The 21,296-nt window shown below is 37.5% G+C and overlaps 1 protein-coding gene across 1 annotated transcript; it reads right to left on the bottom strand.

The window, feature by feature from the left end:
• Positions 1–11,809: 11,809 nt before the first annotated feature.
• Positions 11,810–20,019, bottom strand: LOC145982965 (uncharacterized). The gene is made up of 2 exons (XM_083116247.1): positions 18,632–20,019; positions 11,810–11,873 (listed from the first exon to the last, which is right to left on the bottom strand). Exons 1-2 carry the CDS (start codon positions 20,017–20,019, stop codon positions 11,810–11,812), a joined length of 1,452 nt encoding a protein of 483 aa, XP_082972373.1.
• Positions 20,020–21,296: the final 1,277 nt, after the last annotated feature.

Raw genomic sequence — 21,296 nt, 5'->3', positions numbered from 1 at the left:
CATTTTTTAAATATTTAAGATAACAGATCCAGTGAGTGCCCTGATTTTTGTACTTATCCAAATTAACAATGCCACACTCTTTGTTGAGTGGTTGTTCTGGTAAAGAATCAGACATGTACACACCCCTAAAATTTTTGATGCCCAGTGGCTTGATTAAAGCTTCAATATCTTGGTTTGTAAGCGGCTCTTGTTTTTTTTAAACTTATTCATTGCTCTCTTAACACCTTTGCCCTGTTTCTCCATGGCCAGGTTATGGCGCTTCTGCTCATCTAATTCTGCCCTATTTTTCTTGGCATCTATTACTGTTTTTGCTATGGCAGCTGATCCCCCAGCCAAGCTCCAAACAGCCCCGAGAGCAGCTAAGATGGCCGGGATAGTAAATATGAAACCCCCTGTATGCAATTTTTTTCTTGATTGCTGTAATTTTTTTAATTGGGGGGTACTAAGCAACAATTTCATACCATGTCCCTTGGCAATACAAGAGCTTTTTTTCTTCCGCTGCTTTTTGGTTAAAAGACTATCAATAGTTTTAAGAGATTTGAGACCTGCATAAGGTATTTGATACATAACACCCTTGGCCTTCATCCTAGGTTTATTATATATATATATTCACAGCTCCCACCCCAATTTTTGTTTGGTGTTCATAGCTATGGTGGTCCCCAATACTGCTATTTTTTCACTCAAAGAAGCATCTTTGCTTACAAATCTACCAAATGCAGCCTCTTCTAATTTCTTGTCTGCAACATGTCTCTTGTCAAGATCAGAATGTGTGTTGTATGCTATGTCATGGTCTCTACAAGCAGCATCTAGGAGATTAACACCAGGATCACCTCTGTTTAATCTATGATCCAATTTTGTGCCTGGACCACAATACTGATAGCCTGGAATGTGTAGTTCAAATGGCAGCTTGTTTATAATGTCATTAACCAGGCCCCGACCCTCAGACATATTCCAAAATTTGGGGGGTAGAGTATTAATAATTTTTATAAGATATCCAATCCCCTTAGTGTCATTCACTATAAAATTAGATAATTTTGTGCTTATCATGTCCATAATTCCAACCTTTTCATTGTAAAAATTGTGGTTCCCAGCATTTTCCTCCCCAGCTATCACCAATAACCTATCTACAAGTTTCCTGACATCATCAACCCAGACAAATTCTTTGGGCAGGGTGTTGTATTGTTTGATTCCACTGCCAGTCTTGATCTGTGACCATATGGGCTTGATTAAATTATTGTATTTTGCCCCACTGCTCGACTTAACCCTTTTTTGTGTGGGATCATTGTTCTGGTATAGAGCATCTGATTTTATTAATATTTCTTTGTAGTGCTCATAATCTTGATCTGTATAGCTGCCAGGCTTTTTCCTAGTCATCAGTTCCCACAACCCAGGTGTTCCGGGGTACTTAACAAAAGCACCTTTTTCTCCGAGACGAGATTCTGAATAAACAATCAGATCATCTCCCATAAATGTTACTCTGAAATTGCCAATTCTATGTATGATACTACCATCAAGCTCTGTGTCAGCATATAAGCCAAACACCTCATCTTTATTGTCTTTAGGTGTGGTTAAATATTTTTGAGCAAGAAGACCCAATTCAATAGGATCCTGAGTAGCTTCAATTCTTCTAGGAGCAATAGGACTAGGTGTATGAATACTGGAAAGTGGGGTGAATGGATAATCTAATATGTTCCTTGCAGCTACAGGTACAAGCTCTGTGATCAAATTTTGATTTTGCTCTGTAACAGTTTTGATATTTTTACCTAAATCACTAATAGCATCAATGATGGGCTGTTCTGTTTGTTTCTGTTTTTCATAAATTCCCCGGTTCTCTGATTTCCATCCCTTAAATCTTTTTACAAGATAATCTCTTAACTTAAGATCATCAATGATTGGCCTTTTCATGGTTATTTATTTATATTTCAATGTCTAGAAAATTGTTGATTTTATTTCTGTATTTGCCCCTATTGGGTGTTCTTGTCATATCAATTGTGACAAACCCATAACTGTCCTGGTTCCAGCACCTGCTGCAAAACTTGGAAAAATCATTGTAGCTCAAGTCCCCACCTACATATTCATCATGTATGTGTTTGAGGTTGGTATGATCCTGATGAAACACACATATAAAATTGCTGTTGTCTCGGATCAGCTGCTTCGGAATTTTAGAAAAAGTCTGTGCCAGGTAGAAGCAATCAATGTTTTTGTGCCCCCCCTGTGTAAAGAAATTTCTAACCTTGTTTTGATTATCCAGTATAATGTCATCAAACACAACAACAGAATTATCGAGACATTCATCAAGTGGCTTAACATCTGGTTCAAAAGTGGCAATATCCAATCCATCATATAGCTTCATCAGCTGCTGATATTTTAATTGTTCCAAGCTCTTAGAGAAGATATACAAGTGCCTGTTTTTCCAGTCTAACCAGTTGGGTGCCAATAAAAAATTATCAACCATTAGTGTAGTTTTACCACAAGCAGATGGCCCAACAATAAGACACCTAATATTATCAGGCAGCAATTTTCCATTTCTCTTATTTTGTTGTTCAGGTTCTGGCAGCCTTTTCATAACATCCCAGGTGCTCATATTATTATTTTGTTTGCATCGATCCAGCTGTGTTCTGGAAGTCCTAACCATTTGACAAGTAACTTGTTGACTTTTCTGCGGATAATTTTTTCTATGAGATATGTGTCAGGCTGTTTAGTTTTGCTGAGTTCTTGTTCATAGAACCTGCCTTTGAGAATTTCTCCTCGGTGATCTTTTATTATATATGTGTTAAGGGTCCCGGGTTTAACTTGAACCACTGTAAATAATTCAGTGCTCCAGTTTCTTGTAAAGCCTCTTTTGAATAAGTGCTTATATTTGCTGATTCTTACTTGATCACCCACCCTGTATTTGGCCTTTCTTGTTGTTGGCTGGTATCTAGGATAATAAACAGTACTGATCAATTTTTGCTCATCAGATGAAGTTACTTCAGAGGGTTTCATGTTGATTGTGGAATGGACCGAGTTGTTATATTTATGTAGAAGTTCTGGAAGAATATTAATCCATTTATAATTACCTTGGAGTGTAAATTGTTTATACATAAGATTTTTTAGGGTTTTGTTGAATCTCTCTACAATTGAGGCTTTGAGGTCACTGTAACTCGAGTAATGTTTTATTGCCTGGCTTTTAATAAATTGTTGAAACACTGAAATATAAAATTCTTTGCCATTATCTGTTTGCAAATAGCGCGGGGATCTTCCACTCTGATTGATGATTGTCCTGAAGGCTTCTGTAACACATTTTCCAGTCTTGGATTTGAGTGGCAGAGCACAGGCAAATTTTGAAAATGTATCTATGACAGTGAGTAGATACTTGTAGCCCTTGTTGATTTTGTCTAAGTTTTTCAACTGTCCACTTGACAACTCAATCAAGTCGCTCTGCCATAAATCATCTATGCCCTTTGTGACTACTGGCAGTCTCTTAAAATTATGCCTGGCTTGTCTGTGTAATTCATCAACAATAATTTCTCTAGACATAATATGTAAACAGGAATATTGCAACTATGGGGTGTTCAGCAGCTGATACTGCAGGATTTTCTAAATATAATTTGTCCCCTATTTGTATTTTAAATTCCAGAGAGCCATCATCTTCAGCATAGGCTGTTTCTAATGTATTGGGATCTGTAAAATCCTCCAATTCTACACTGGTGATTTTTACTTTGTTATCAGCATTTGTTATTGATAAGGTGGGGTAGTGGTGTGCCTGTGGTTGAAGCCAATATTTGATCTTGATTGGTCTCAATGTGCCCCCAACAAAAAACTGGTAATAAAATTTTGCAGGGGACAGCATATATATTTTGCCACCTGGTGTAAATGGTGAATCATATTCTTTGTTGGGGATGCTGTACAATTCAAGAATTACTGTATGTTTTGGATTCTCGATTATGCCTGTTATTTCTTTTTCTGCTGTAAGCAATCTGCTTGTTACAGATTCAAGGTGCTCATTGATGGTCCTAACAACATCATCATGGCCTGGCTTGATTTTTATGTCCACAATGAGTTTCTTGTATTGTTGCACAATTTCTTGAAGCTGGGTGGCAAAAACAGACAGAGCATTTGCTTGATTGGATTCCATGGTCCCTAGCTGTTGCTTGATATTAGCTACAATTTGTTGCAAATTTTCAACAACTGCCAATTTTGAATTTTGAGCAGTAAGATCATGGACCTGTCTTCTGATATCCTCAAACAGGGCATGCAGTTCTTTAATATGTTGATTGGTTGGTAGAGTGGCCACTGTCTGAGTGAGATGTTTGATCTCTGCTTGGATATTCTTGATATCTTCTGATTTCAATATCCTATTCACTGCCCTCTTAATATTTTTAAGTTCCTGTGATGTAGGAAGATTTGATACTGTATTTTGCAAAGATTCAAGTGCCAATTTTACATTGTTTAATTCAGAAGCATCAGCCACATTTTGCATAGCATTTTGGAGCAGGGCTATATCTGCCTGAGAGGGTGTTGATTGTTGTAAAATTTCAAGTTTTGTTTGGATATCATCGATCAAGTGATGAAAATGAGATAGCTCAGATTCAGTGTTGAGGTTTTCAAGCTTTGTGATTTGTTGCTGGACACTAACAAGGGTATCTACAATACCGGGCAGGCGAGATTCTTGTACATTTGCCAAATCACTTTGCACTGCTGCTATTGTACCATCAAGATGGGTTATGGTACTTTGAATTTTTCCAAAATCTTCATATGTTTCAAGTTGCAGCTTAATATTTGCAACACTCCGAGTTATTGCACTCAAAGCATCAGAAGATGGCAAATTGTTCATAAAATTTTCAAGTGTCTCAATTTTTTCTTTAACCTCGGCTATGGCATTGTGCAGAGGATCCAGATTAGGTATTTGGAGTGATTGAATCTGTTCTTTTTGAGTGGAAATCACTAGATCAAAATCTTCTTGTGATTTTATGCTTTTGACAATTGTTTGGAGCTGTGCCTGGACATTATTTATCTGCTCTTCCAATTGTTGTTTCAATTGCTCAGAATTGGTGGCCTGGGTCTTAAATTTGGCTTGAAGAGCTGCTACAGCTTCTTCCAAACTTTGAAAATTATCTAATGTTGCCAAATCAGTATATTTTTGAAGCAATAATTTGAGTTCAGAATCAATTTTAAGAAGAGGGTCCATGCATTGTGATTGTAAATTTGTAATTTCTAATTGAAGACTGGCATTGAGTGTGGTTTGTAAAGCTTGTAAATCACTTCTTAATTTCTTGACTCTGACATCAAGCATCAGAATCTCATCACTGTGATCTTCATGTCTTGTATGGCCAAATATATCATTAGGCATTTTTGTTTTAGTGGTTATTTATTATAGAGTATCTGATTCTTAATTCTATAAAAAAGGGTATAAGCTTGTCATAAGATCCAGGGACCTTAATATATAAGCAGTCACCAGCAGAAACAGTATAAACAGTGCCAGAAATCATGTTTGAGTGCTTTATCCTGTAAATATTTTTGCCTATTGAAATTTTAACATCACCCTCAGGGGTTGTAATAAATTGCAATTGACCACCTACAGGTAATTGGTAATGATTTAAATTATTGTTAAATATGTACAATGTTTTGCCCGTTTCATCATCAACATCTGTAAGTATGCTGTTCAGATGAATAATTAAGAAACCACTCAGTTTAGATATCATATCAGAAGAGGGTTGTGGTGTTGGCAGGTCCATAATAGCCTGTTTTTTGAACCCAAATAAGTTCATAGGCATGTTTATTTATTTCAAATCATGCTCTGTAATTGGGCATTGATTTCCATTTTTTAAATCACAATGCCCCCATGGTAGAGTATGTATGCCACATGATAAAATGCATCTCTTATCATCATGTGGGTCCAGGGCCACTTTTCTTACAATATTTGAAGTCAATAAGTGATCCACACTCTGAATTCTGGATTCTGATGTTTTGATTAAATTCTGGGATTTGAGGCAATTTTTATAATCTTCAAATTGGAGCTCTTTTTCAACAGTTACTTTGCCAATGCCCTTGGCCTTTTTGGCAACAACACCACTACATGTTTCAAAAGTGTACATCTTGGCACTTAACCCAGCAAATTCCACAATAACATCACCAAGTGTCTCATCTTTTAACTTGCCAGGCACCTTTTTGTTGTGGGGTTGAATCTTTGTATGTTCACTGGTATCAAAATATTTAAACAATTCAGGCTGTGACATATCTTGATAAACATCTTCTGTTTGAATATCAAGAATAAAACTATCCGTGTCCATGTACATCAATTTTATATTATCACCATAAAAAGGTTTCAACACATCATAATACAATGTTAACATATGTAATTTGGCCAATTCCAATATCACAGCCCCTACATAAATAGGTTTATCAAACTTAATCTTTGTTTTTTTCATGTTGAAAAGTGCCATATTTTCATCATAAATTCTTCTATAATTGAAATTAGGCTTTGCAACCAATTTTTTGCTCAGGCTGGGGTCAGTAATTATTTTAACATCGGTATGTTTTCTGACATTTTCAATAGTTTTGCCATATACAGAATTGACCATCAATTTAAACAAGCCCTTATCAAATTGGCTCTTTGCAGATGTTCGAAGCTCTGTGTTTGTATCAATGTATGGTTTCAACCATTCTGAGTGCCTGAACCTCAAAACTTTTCCAATTTTGGTCACTTGGACACCATGTTTCATCAGGAACTGGAGGTTTTTGTAATATATAACATAATCCTGTTTCGGCTCTAGAGTCATCATGAGCTTCTTCTGTTTAGAGCCAGGTGAGCACTGAACCTCGGGAATTGGGGGCAGATCAGAAAATTTATTGTGCAAATCATCAGGAATTGTCAGATCAACCTCTAAGAAGAGGCCATAGTCACTGTCATCAAAATCCTTAAGATCCTCAATATTGAAATCTTCAACCCATTCAAGCCCTGCATATGGCAGTTTTTGCATCATGGCATGACCATAGAGGCTGTTTGCATCTACATACACTATATAATTTGATGGCCGTGCTGGATCATAATTAGGAATATGCTTGTTATTTGCTCTGGCATATCTCTGAGAACATTGCACCATGCCTCCTCTTATACATTTCTCCATAAACAGATACGTATCTTGATCTTGGATCTGATCCAATGGCTTTTTGGTGTTGAAAAACATTGCGGCCCATGCTAGGCCCGGGGCACTGAAAAAATATATTGGATCCAGTTTATAATTTTGCATGGAAGATTTTCTGAATGCCTGCAATATATCAGCTAAGAGGGTCACATCAAGTTTTAAATAAGCCTTGTGATAATCACCAAATGTCTTGCATTTTAAATTGTTCCACATCAATTGGGCATGGTGATAATCTTCATCAGTGATTCCAGATCCTCTGATTTTGCTGTAAAACTCTTCTTGTGGTGGCAGAGAACACTCATCAAATTTAGAAAAATCTGTAACATAATCATATGGATATACACCCTTCCGCCTAATTAATTTCAGGTCCTGATTTGGAAACAAGGCACTTGTGATTTTGAATTGATCATCAGATAATTGATTTGCCAGTGTAGCCAGGCTAGCAGATAAAATTCTGTAAGAATCAAGAAATCTTATGTGAATAGGAACACCATTAACTTTAATTATCTTGCTAATAGATATATATTTCTCATCATTTTCAGCTAAAATATTTAAATTCTGCTTGTCAAACCCCTCGTACCTGATCAGATGATGGAAATCATAATTGGATGCTCCATGGCAAAATATGGGGACAAATTTTGGTCTCTTGATCTTAATATTACAGCTATTACACAGGGCCATTAAGAATTTACCATCTGTATGAGAATGGTGTTTCACCTTGATATTTGTATCTGAAAATTCAGAATCACATACCGGGCATTTTTCTGCATTGTTGAAATCTTCAATCTGTTTCTCTGTTAAAGGCAACATAGGCTTTGATTTTAATAAAATATTAGATGCTATGTCACGGCACTCATTTTCTATTCTATCTGCAAATTCTTTGATGGCATTTGGTCCCATGTATAAGTGTGGCTCACTAGCTACACCATCCCGTATAACTATATAACAAAAACTGGAAGGTTCATGTAGCTGGTATGGTGTAATTGAAGATTCTTCGGGATCTGGATTGCAGAATGCAAGAGGTTTGAGGTTTGATTCAAAATCACAGACAATATATGCTGGGTGTTCCAACAAGGCTTCAAACTTTTTGAATTTGCAATTTTCACTTGGATTGGGCATCACCATATGAACAGGTTTATGGTTGCCACAGTATTTTAGATGCTCAATTAACTTGTTTTTGGCAATTTCTGCATTCTTTTCCCGAACCTCTTTCACCATTTTGTGACCATAAAATACACTTAAACATCTTCTGCACAACTTGAATATTGTATTGGATTTGTCTAGTTGTGTTCTCACTAAAGCTTCAAGACTGTGTATCAGAGTGTAATGATATGTGCCTTCCCCATTAATTAAGAGCAGATCAATCGGAGTTGCAGATTCATCATCAAGTGTACTGATTCTGAGAGGATCTATCAAGCAATTGTCACGGCCAGTGGAACAAATAAATACATTAATAGATAATTGCTTACCATTAATATCCCGGGCCCTTTTTTCAAATTTATCAATATTCTGAACAGACATTGGATATTCTAAACCCTCCATTGCCTCATCAAAATCATTTTCATGTTGTTTATAATAAGTTATTCTCTCAGGATGCTTTGAAACTGGATACAAAGCAGCTAAAATACACCACAAAAAGCATTTCTGGTCGGTATTTTCAATATTGACCACGGCTCTTTTGTTTTTAATATTGGCAGGTAATGGCAAATATGTAGATCTTTGTAATGGGCTGAATTCAGAAATATTAACATATAACTTGTGTGGAGAACCGCATAGGCTCCATCCTGACTCTTTTGCTGCAAATTCAGAGTGTTTAATATTCAATTGATATATCAAACTGCTTATTATTTTGTCTGAATTTGTATTTGAATATACCGGTACAGTTTCTGTTATGTGGGGCTGTGTAAATTTTGTGCCATTTGGTTTCTTATATTGTGTAAACAATTTGAGGGACAGCTTATAAGAGCCATTTTGTGCATTTAGAATTGCCTGCAGATCAGAATTTACACTGTTCAAAAAATTATTAATACCACATCTTGGCTCTGATACAAAACGGTGATCTCTTAATTGGGCGTTAAAACTGCTATGGATAGGTTCATAGCGTGGCTGCTTTGCAGGTGAAGCATTAACAGGTGTTTCATGCTTCCTTTTCAGACCAGATGTAGATGGTTGTGTTGATGACTGTGCAGAGCAAGTATCTTTATGTGTATATGTGAAGTATTGCATGTTATATTTTCTATGGCATTTGGGGCATATTTTTGTGGGAGTTCTGCATTTGTCTGGGTTACAAATCTTTTGGTGTCTGGCCCAATTAGAGCTAAATATATTTTTATTGCATTGGTCACAATATTTTTGTTTTGGCATTTTTCTTGTTGTTTATTATATACAATTTCCTGGGATTCAAATCAAAATTCTATGCTGGATAAAAAATATCAGCTGGGTTCAGCACTGTGCTTTGTATATTTTGTGTGTGTGTGTGTGTGTGTGTGTATGTGTGTATGTGTGTTAATATTTTTGGCTTTGGTATTTATATAAAATTTCCTGGGGTCCAAATCAAAAACTCTATGCTTATCTTATGACAGGTTGTAAGGCCAATAGCCCACAAGTAGAAATATTGATCTAAACTGACCCTCCGCAAATACCTACACGGACATGCATGTCTAGAATGGCCTTGTTATGTATTGATTTTTTGTATAACAGGCTGGGAGAGATATAAGCCTGACCCTAAATATGAGTGGATTACAACAAACAAGCTGGATGTCAGGCAAAATATTGTTCAATATACCAGAAATATAAATTAAAACAAACAGGCCTGTAAGTATGAGAAGGACTGTAACAACACATCTGCTCCCCTCAGCCACTCTCACAATACTGGCTGATGCAATGCAAAATCTTTTTATATACCCTAAGCACAAATTAAAACTTCTGAAACAAATAAACCAATCAAAATATAACACATCATCATATTATATCATAATTAAGCAATTAAAAAACAATACATGGCTAATAATTTGTTGCATTGGATAATAATTTGTTGCACAGCATGATGCAATAGCTCTTGCATCATAATTTGTTGCTGAATAATAATTTGTTGCACAGGATGATGCAAGAGCTCTTGCATTACATGTGTGTGTGTATGGGTGTATATGTGTGTGTATGTGTGTGTGTGTGAGGGGGGGGGTATGTGTGGGTGTATATGTGTGTGTGTGGGTGTTTTGCTTAATTTCAGGTGTAGCCAAAAAAATATCAATTTTTGACAAGTTTATGGACAAAAATCTGGCTGATGCAACTTTTGTAAGTATAGGCAAATCAATCTGAGGGGAGCTCTTCTTTTCTGAAAAATTCCCGAGGGCATTTTTAAAAAATCCTTGGGTTAGGCAGGGTGCTACACTAGAGCAAAAAACTCATATGAACATGTTGAGCAAGTTTTAAGTGTAGCAAATCTGCATGAGAGGGGCTCTTCCTTTCTTGGGTTTATAATACAGTCAATACAACTACTTATAACTGTGTGATTTCTACATGAAAAATCATGTAAATGTGAGGTACATATATATGTTTGTAATTACATGATAAATTTTGCAGATAACACTATGCTACTAAACTTCCTTCCTGGCCGGAAATACAGTTTAGAGTCTGCTAAAGAGAAGATAGATAGATTTTACACTTACAAAGGAATAGTTCCAGAATTGTGTTCGAACATGGATCCACTATCACCTGATATGAAACTTTCAATGAAAAACCAGTAAGTAAAAAAACTAACCTATTTTTTAGCGAAGCTCAGAATCTAGCATGTATCTTTGCATGTCCCCCAAGCATCTTGCATGCAATAAAATTAATAACATTAGTTATTAAAACAACAGATGTGTAGTTAATTATAATTATAACACTGTTCTACACAAATTTTGTTACCGAACGAAAACACCCATTATTTACTAATCTGAGGATGCTGAACGCGGAAATTAAATTACAAAAGTTAGATGGGCTCTCGTTTTGGCGTAAAAGAAAGGGAAGATGGGCATATTAAAGCGTCCCACCTCAACTCGATTATACAGGGTGGTCCATATTGATGGGACACATGTCAAATGCAAATTTCTAAGAATGAAAGAAGTACATGTATTAAACACTATGTGTAATACGTAACCAAGATATGGGAGTTTACAATACTGTTCATCGTTTGGATATAACATCCCGTAGATGGCACCCTTGATGAGAAGATTCTTGGGTTCTCCAAGTCATCCTGTCAACACTGAGGCATAGCAAATCGCCCGAAAAGACATCGATCACTCTCGGATTTCCTTTGAGCTCAGTAATAATTGTTTGGGGTCTCGTGGTACACTATTTCCTTTATGAAACCCTTCAGGAAGTAGTCCTGTGGGGCTAGATCCGGTGATCTGGATGGCCAATTGATACTGCCGAATCTGACACGAGGATTCCAGGGAAATGGTCTCAAAGGGTTCTTATCAGCGTACATAATATTATTTAATGCTTTGCTGTTAGTAATTTTTACTGTTCAAGCGATCTATTTCAGAAAGGAAAAGGTACTTTGTGCTATATTATAGAAATACTTTCTTGTCGAGGATTCAGTAACTATATATTTCACGGTACCTCGCTGGATTTTCTGGAGGGTGAAGGGGTTAAAGTGGAGGAAACTTGGAGTTCCCTTCCCCCGGTTACGAGAATTCTTATAAAGCAGCACCTGCATAATTTGCATGGGCACTTAATCTGCTGTCTTTCACAGCACCTCGCCTGTATTTTCACGTTTCAAAATGTCAATAATATTAAGCCTTTAAAGATATTTCCGGGGTGGGGTGGGGGAGTGACCCCTTCTGAGGGCGCCCTTGATATATTTATCAACTCATGTCCGCATAACTTTAAAAAATTGATAATAATTATGATTAATTGTTATGTAACATGAATTACGCTTATCTTGAAAATAAGATCAAATGCATTGCTTATGAGTAGGGCTAGGTACATTTTGTCCTATAAAGCTGTAAAATATGTATGTAATTATGTCATAAAAATTGCAAAATATGTCATGAAACGCAGAAATATTCCCAGTAAAGCTAAAAAATATGCACAACAGTACTTTCGAATTTCTCATTATATGGGATGTCAGTATGTTCCAGGGAAGACCATCTAAGGTGAGGTGGGGGTGGGGGGGTAATTGAAGTCAGAATCCCTTTAACCGAAGAATGTAATGGAAAAATACTGAAAATATCGTGAGATTCACTACAAGTTTCAATTACTATTATCTCAGATTTACATCGTCGTGGCAACGTAATGATAATTGGCAACTCGCTACAGCTTTGGTAAATCTAGGCAATCAATACAAAGACACAACTTGTTAAGACAGATTTTGATGTTTCATCGTGCCTACATGCAGCAAAAGGCCCGTACCCAGGTGAGGGTCCATGGGGGCCATGCCGCCCCCTCGAACTATGAAAAAAATTGATGCAAGAAGGCTACCAGACGTTCTTTTTTATTCTTTGGGACAGTCCATTCATTTTAATCCCTGTCCCGACTTCTTTCGAAGCAGCTGTCATGCTAAAATGTCTGTTTAATTTTTTGGTTAATTCACATTTAGGCATGGTTTCTATAGCAATTATTATTATTATTATATCAATTTCATCATAGCGTCACTCATTCATCCTCTTGGCAGAAAAGTGACTTAAAATATCCTAATTCAATCAACCCAACAGCATTTCGGATCTTCTCTTTGTTCCATATTTTCTATTTTGGCGGTCTTAACTACACGGAAGCTAGATAATGAATACGTACTGCTATGTTTCTATTCTTTATACTTTATTTTTAACTATTCACGTAATAATAACAATACAGTATGAATTAAATTAAGCATCTGCATAGACCTATACATTATCTTAACGCATTAATTTAAACATATTATTATATTATTATCTTCTTCTTCTTCTTATTCTTATTACTATTATTTCTGATACACTTTGTTCAGATCCCCTACATATATTTATAAATGCATTCCTGGCTCCTCCCTCAAAAAAGTCCTGGATACGGACCTGTGCGGCAAGAAAGATTATCTCTTCGAATAGCCTACCCTGGTTTCACACCACTTCCAAAATATAATCTTATCATTTCTGGAGAACACATTACTCTTAAATTATATAACATACACCTCAGTCTCATCGAAACAGATTCCTTTACAGGAGGCAATCTATTCACTCGCACTGCTACACACTGATACGTGCGTGGCTCCAACAACAAGTGACCTTGAAACTCCCTTACTCGATTGCCGATAGAGTTGGGGCTGTAATGTACCTACTGCTAGTATTAATTTTGGCTGATTGTTGTGAGAAGGAAAAAAAGGTAAAGAAATGAACATTCTGATTCAATAATGTATGCAAGGCTATCAATTGTCAACGAGATAAAGAAAGGGGGGTATTATTGTAATATGAACTATCCGTTGCGCTAAAGGAATGAAGAATCTTTATACCGGGTGGTCCAAAAGTCCCGGAACGGTCACATATCGTGAGAATTACACATCGAATCGAAAAAAAAATAAGTGAATGAAAGCTATTCAATAATATCACACTTGATTCTCCACCCCCGCCCCCTGGGGGTGGGAGGGGCAACTGTGAAATTTTAAACAGAAACCCACATTTTGTATTATAGAATCGGAAAGAGGACTTCATTTCGAGTCCAACGAGCTATCAACGATCTTCCTAGCTCAATTAGAAACGGAGATATGACGATTTAAAATTTTCGATATTCCGATATTAGTGTGGAATCCTAGCTTTCGGGGTCGCTAAGATGAATAGTGACACTCCCAATGCCGTTTCATTTATGTATTCTTGCTCCTGGAGGTGACACTAATAATGTTGTTTGTAACGAAGTTTTGAGTTAAGTTAATATTATAGTGAATTTGTAAAAGATTTTAGTTTTATATAACTAAATAAAATTTTACACTATGGTTAGAATTCATTATTTTCCTGTCTATTAGAAGTTTGGGATAAATAAATACCCAGGCAACGCCGGGTAATCAGCAATTAAATTATAAAATAGACGATTGCATGCAAGACAATTACATAATTATACATAAATATATCTTATTACAAGAAAAGTGAAGAAATGTGTTGTTAGAACGCCAGATTGGTCAAATATTTAAAACAATTTATTTTCAAGTTCGTCTATTTCGGCTGATTTTCATAAGATACGTAAAGATCTCATCCCAGTATTCGATCCGATGCCAAATATTGGGTAGGTGCATAAGTTCGAAAGGTTTATAACGCTACAAATTTTTATTACATACGTTAATTAACTAAATTAACTAATTAACACAAAGATAAAACATTGTTATTGTAGTCTCACATTCACAACAACACTCACTCAGTCAGTAATGAAGTCGCCACCACTGTCAATGACCATCTGGCAACGTTGGGGAGGAGTTCGATGCCTCTTCTATAGAACTGCTGTGTTTTGGAGTTAAGGAAATCAGTTAGCCAAGTTTCAAGACCAGCTTCATAAGGAAAGACTCCCCCCTGAATGTGGTTAGAAAGATAGCGAAAGGGGTGGAAATCTCTTGGCGCAAGGTCAGAGAAATAGGGAGGGCGCGGAAGAGTTTCCCAGCCGAGTTCCTCAATAACGTCTTTGGTAAATTTCTGCATCTTACCCATCGAATGTAAATGGCGTACAATGGTTCAGTGGTCACATTCCATAAGTTGTGTCAGTTCCCCCGTTGTTTGACGGGGACTCTTCGTGTAGATACTGATTTCCAATCTTCGTCAAAATCTGACGGTCTTCCTGAACGTGGATCATGAAATAAGTCAAATCGCATTCCCCGCAACCGAGAGGACCGGGGCCAGTGGTAGCGTCGTTGCCTTGTAATCAAGGGGTCCCGGGTTCGATACCCGGTGGAGGCACATAGTGGTTCGGATCCCACTTTAAACTGTAGGTCCAGTCCCGATTACCCTTACTTTGCATAAAGTGTAGTTAAAACAACAAATCAATCCAATCCAATCCGAGAGGACCATTTTCTTGTCGTACTTTCAGCAATGGCATTAGCCGTACACAGCACAAACTGTTTTCGCCGCTCCTGCTGCACTTGATTCTCTGTTAAACTCGAAGAGCAGAATGTGCCGGAAGTTTTCAACTTTGTCCACTTGGCACTCCATCTTGTTTCGTTTGCAAGATATACAAAATGTGTTCAGAATTAGAAAGCAGTGTGTTTTCACGAACACAAAACTACAAACTAAACAATAACAATGGAATAACGGACAACGAACTCTTGGTAACCCATAACAATACGCTACGAACTTATGCACCAAAAAAGTGATAAAGGTAAAGTGTTCCCCTGTGCTTAGCACCACGCCATGAAGGCGTATAGGGGGTGCGGGGGTAACGCCCCACACTTACTTGATCCGGTCGTGAGTGGGGGTGATGTGATCAGCACCACGCCCCTGACCGCCTTTACCCCCCAGGGTTTCCCCCAGGTACCCATGTTATTCGACGCTGGGTGGTTGCCGGGGCCGCTTCCAACGTTAGAAAAGTTCCCGGATTTGAACCGACCGGGGACCTTTAGCATGGTAGTCAGACGCGTTACCGACTTATGCACCAACCCAATATAAAATATGTTATAACATAAAGTCCCAGCCCCTTCTTATGGGTAACATGAATTATGTTGTAACTTCAAATAAAGAGCGAATCTTTGAAAATGATGTGCATATTTGTGTTTAGGAGGTCAATTGCAGTAAGAAACAGTTACTTTCCTATATTAGTTATGGTCCCGGATTTGGTCCGATAAATCAATTGATTGGAAAAGATCGATGAAAGATCAATTGATGATAAACCAGAGTGTAGAAGCAAGCATTGTTGTTTTTTGGGTGGGTTCCAAAAAAAATGGAGTTTGGGATAAGGAGAAGGGTTTTGGTTCTTGGGATGAGGAGATGGTGACGTCATAGGTGTTTTGTGTTTTAATAGGTTTTCGGTAAGAGTGTTTTTGTGGTATGATCTGTTTTTGGGGTTATTGTCGACTTGTGGGAAATGATAAGTGAGACTGTTGTCTGAGAAAGGTGAAAGGTTATAGATAAGAGGTTGAAAGATGGAAAGAAGGATGTAAATGTGTTGGAGTTGGGGAGATATGAGAGTCGGTAGTATAAAGGAGATATTGTGGAAGGTGTAAAGGTTAGAGATAAAGTTCGTTGTATGTTTCCCGGAAATGTCTGTTCATATGCGTGTTTGCTCGATAGCAGTGTCATTGTGTATGGTTCGTATAGGGTAACGACCGATGGAGGGAGAGGTGAAAAAGAAAAGAGTTGTGGAGAAACAGGGAGTAAATAAAATAAATAGAAAAATGTACAATTTGTGGAAGAGGTTAGGGATTATAGTATTCCGGGGTGGGAAGAGGATAGGAGGGGCACGTGGGCGTTGGATGCTTTGCGCGAGAGGATGCTCAGAGAAAATAGCTGTGTGATGAGTCGGGAGGAAGGTATATAAAAGATTGATCTGTTTACGTTTACATCGCAGTGAGCATCCTTTGTGGCCATCGTTTTCTTCTAAAGACTACCTATCAGAGCCAGTTTAGATACTATCAGTGATCTAACAGGTATATTATGGTATCCGGAGGTGAGTATAAAAATGGGTATAGTATCCTGGATGGTAAAATTTATAGGAGGAATGATCGGGATGACATCTCCTGATCGTTTACAGAAATCGGTAACTATACAAAGTTCTCGTCCGTTACCGACTCCTCCACAATCACCACGATCATCGATACGGTCAGGAATGTCTTCGAAAAAAGAGACATATTTGAATATCCCGAAATATTTTACGGACGAAGAATTTCGAAAGTCATGGGAAGAAAAGAACGCTGCACAACATGGGTACGAAAAAGTGAAACGTTGTAGAAAGAACAGTATCGATGATGGTGGTGAATTGTCGAGGAAAAGAAAACGTGATATGTACAAAAATTTAAAATATAATCCTATGTACGGGTATACAGAGTGTTCTCCCGAAAAGACTGTGTATCAGACATATCCTGTAACGATTCCTAGTTCAAAAAAATTGAAGAGTTGTAAATCGGAAATATTTGGATATCAGAATACAAAATTGATTATTTTTGACGGACCTGTCAGGTTCAGAGAATCACTTTTAATTACTGTTTACAATAAAAATTTAGTGTCTGAAACTTTTTTGGAGGTTGAAAATAACGGTTTTTCGATTAGTATGCGTTTCATTAATGATCGTAGAGTCGGCTTATGTGAGACACACTATCTGTTCGAAACAGCACCTGTATACGGTCGTCCGTCGTACGGTATGTGGACAAATCGTGTAGCTGCCGAAATAGCGACACACGGATACAATGCAGGACCTTTTATTTAAGTATCAGGGATTTCCTCATTGGATTGCATTTGTATAGAAACGGAATCAGAATTAAATTCGGAGTATATAGATACATCGGAGTTACATGCTCCTCCACGTTGCTTACTTACTTACTTACTGGTCGGCGCTACAGTCCATGTAGGTCCTTGGCCTTCCTGACTACCTCCCTCCATTCGTCTCGATCCTCTGCTTTTCTTCTCCATCCCTTGACTCCTAATCTTCTTAAGTCCTCCTCCACGTCCTCTATCCATCTTTTCCTGGGCCTACCTCTTCTCCTTCTCCCTTCCAGTTTTCCATTGAATATTTTCTTGACAACCCGTGCTTCTTCCATCCTCTGAACATGCCCAGCCCATCGTATTCTACCCTGTTTGATCTTCACTACAATATCTGGCTGGTTAAATAATTCCTGTACTTCCATATTTGTTCTCATTCTCCATCCCTCTTTATCTCTTATCGCTCCAAATATCCTTCTCAGTATTTTCCTTTCCCACCTTAACAACCAATCTTCCTCTCTTACCGACATCACCCAACTTTCTGAACCATACATTACTATGGGTCTTAATATTGTTGTATATATTTTAATTTTTGTGTTCCTACTAACATTCTTAGATTTAAACACGTTTTGCAAAGAAAAGTAGCATCGATTTCCACTTGTTATCCTTTCCTGTATTTCTGTAGCTGTCTTGTTATCTGCTGTTATTATTGAGCCTAAATATTTAAAGGCTTCCACCCTTTCATATTCTTTTCCATTTATTATTATGTAAGGTTCTCTTCTGCCTGTTTCTGGATTTCCCATCTTCATATATTTTGTTTTATTTGTGTTCACTTCCAGTCCTAGTTCTTGAGCTTTCTCTTCTAATACTTGATAACTCTCTTCCATAGCTTGCTTATTCCTTGCTATTAAAGCTACATCATCTGCATATGCTACTATTTGTGTTAGCCTATTTAATATTGTTCCTCCAGGGTTGATTGGTAGTTGTCGGATTACTTTTTCCAATGCTAAATTAAATAATATTGTAGAAAGTAAATCTCCCTGTCTCAGTCCTTTCTCTACTTTAAACATGTTTGTCATTTCCTGTTCTACTCTGACTTTACATTCCGTTGTCTTCATTGTCATTTTTGTCAGTCTTATCAATTTCCTTGGGATCCCAAACTCTTTCATTATACTGTAGATCTTATTTCTTTCCAAGCTGTCGTATGCTTGTTTAAAATCGACATATAGTTGGTGAAGTTCTTTTTTGTACTCATAGAACTTCTCCAACACTTGACGCAGTAAAAATATCTGGTCCATCGTGGAGCGATTTTTTCTAAATCCTGCTTGGTAATCTCCCATGATTCTTTCCATCCAATCTTCCAATCGTGTTGCTAAAATTTTACCAAATACTTTATAAGTTCCATCCAGTAGTGTTATTCCACGGTAGTTTTCACACTTAGCTTTATCCCCTTTCTTATGTATCGGGCATATTATTCCTACTGTCCAGTCTCTGGGCATTTCTTCTTTTATCCAAACTTCTTCTATCACTTCATATATGGCCTTTTTCACTCCTTCTCCACCATATTTCAACAGCTCCGATTCTATGCCATCTTCTCCTGGCGCTTTATTATTCTTTAGAGACTTTATTGCATCTTTTACTTCCTTTAAAGTTGGTATTATCTCTTCCTCCTCTTCCTCACTTATTTCTTCCTCTTCATCACTTTTCCCCTCTTCTTTATCCTCCTCATTGGTTCCGTTAAGTAGTTCACAGAAATACTCCTGCCATCTTTCCATCATCTTTCTTTTGTCTCCAATGAGGTTTCCTTCTTTATCCTTGTAGAAAACCGCTCTGGGTTGGTATCCTTTCTTCAGATCTCTTGTTCTCTCATAAAACTTTCGTATCTCATTTCTATCTTTCATTTCATCTAACTCTTCTATTTTATTTCTCTCAAACTGTCTTTTCTTAGCTCTACATGTCTTATCTGCTTCTCTCCTCTTTTCTCTATATTCTTCCACTACTTGTCTTGTTCTCCGTTGAAGCATCCTTTTTCTGGCATCGTTTCTCTCCTGTATTAATATTGAGCATTCTTCATCAAACCACTGTTCTCTCTTCTTGTTTTGTTTCTTTCCCAATGTATCCTCTGCTGCCTTACCTATTACTGTTTTTAGTATTTCCCACTTACATTCTAGTTCTCCTTTCTCCCATGTATCCTTTTTGGTTTCTAGTGCCTCCATAAGTTTTTCTTGGTATTCCTCTCTTACTCTGGCATTCCTGAGTTCCTCTATATTATGTTTCATGTTCTTATTTTCCTTTTTTGATCTTTTCACGTCAATTTTCTGTCTATACTTGATTCTCACTAGATGGTGGTCTGAGTCACCATCAGCACCTCTACAACTACTGATCTCCATAATATCTGTGGCATGTCTCCTGTCTATTATAACATGATCTATTTGGTTCTTCGTGCGGCCGTCTGGAGACACCCAGGTCTCCTTTTTTTTGTCTTTTCGTGGAAGCCAAGTACTTTTAATTACCATTTCCTTACTGCTTGCAAAGTCTATCAATCTCATTCCGTTATCATTGCTTACTTCATGCAGGCTTTCTTTGCCAATTATGCTTCTGTACATAAAAATTTAGTGTCTGAAACTTTTTTGGAGGTTGAAAATAACGGTTTTTCGATTAGTATGCGTTTCATTAATGATCGTAGAGTCGGCTTATGTGAGACACACTATCTGTTCGAAACAGCACCTGTATACGGTCGTCCGTCGTACGGTATGTGGACAAATCGTGTAGCTGCCGAAATAGCGACACACGGATACAATGCAGGACCTTTTATTTAAGTATCAGGGATTTCCTCATTGGATTGCATTTGTATAGAAACGGAATCAGAATTAAATTCGGAGTATATAGATACATCGGAGTTACATGCTCCTCCACGTTGCAGGACAACAAAATATATCATGATGGCGAATGAAAAACTAAATTGTGGCCGTACCGATGTCGAATTAAAACGGTACGAAAATTTGGAAAATCTGTTAAATAAGGAAATTCCTCAATTATATATGTTCGGGTGACACAGTAAATATATGATGGTAGATTATTGCGATGTTGTAATGTTAATGCAGATATTTCGGAGAGAGTACCGAGAATCTGTATTAACACTGGGTGAGATATTTCGTTGGTTTAGATAGTGTGAACCCTGAGGACCTAATAGGTGAAATATTAGGGGTAAAAGGGGCTGCATTGGATCTGGAAGAATTATCGGATTATTGTTATAACTCATTACGATGAGATGATATAAGAAGCATTTTTTTTATTTCTAGTCTTGATAAAGTAGAAGAGCAGTTCACGAAAACCCCACCTCACCGTGAGTTCCCGTATATCATCGAGGAGACTGACACATCTGAAGTTGAAGACGTATAAGAGTAAAAGGTGAGAAAGAAATATTACCTATAGTGTGATTTTACACATCATCATCCTCGTCAGCGATATCGATGATGGGTGGCGGCAAAAAATTACCGTCTTCCTCACTGCTATCGCTGAAGGGAGGTGAAACAGGCTGTGGTGGAGGTGTAGCAGGAGGGGGTGGCGCAGCAGCAGGAGACGGTGGTGCAGCACCAGGAGGGGGTGGCACAGCAGCAGAAATGGGTGGTGCAGCATCATTCCTGACGAGTTCCAGAAGAGGTTCCGGCACTAACCTGAAGAAACGAACGGCTCGTTCACCGTGGTTACGAAGGAACCTGAAAAAAAGTAGTTAGAATAATAGTATTTTATAGTTACATATAAATCTGAAAAACTACGGAATTTGTATAGGTGGGGTGATGGTTTTAATAGATATAATTGAGAA

Source organism: Lepisma saccharinum, unplaced genomic scaffold (assembly GCF_977018435.1).
Source record: "Lepisma saccharinum unplaced genomic scaffold, izLepSacc3.1 HAP1_SCAFFOLD_500, whole genome shotgun sequence".
Taxonomy (NCBI): domain Eukaryota; kingdom Metazoa; phylum Arthropoda; class Insecta; order Zygentoma; family Lepismatidae; genus Lepisma; species Lepisma saccharinum.
This window is presented reverse-complemented; position numbering and strand designations above follow the sequence as displayed.

Excerpts from the sequence above, each read along its gene's own strand:
- LOC145982965 (XM_083116247.1), bottom strand. The coding sequence starts at position 20,019 with ATGAGATTGATAGACTTTGCAAGCAGTAAGGAAATGGTAATTAAAAGT. Across the intron at positions 11,874-18,631 it reads ATCTACAGTATAATGAAAGA|GCGAGGTGCTGTGAAAGACA; the intron begins GTTTGGGATCCC and ends GTGAAAATACAG.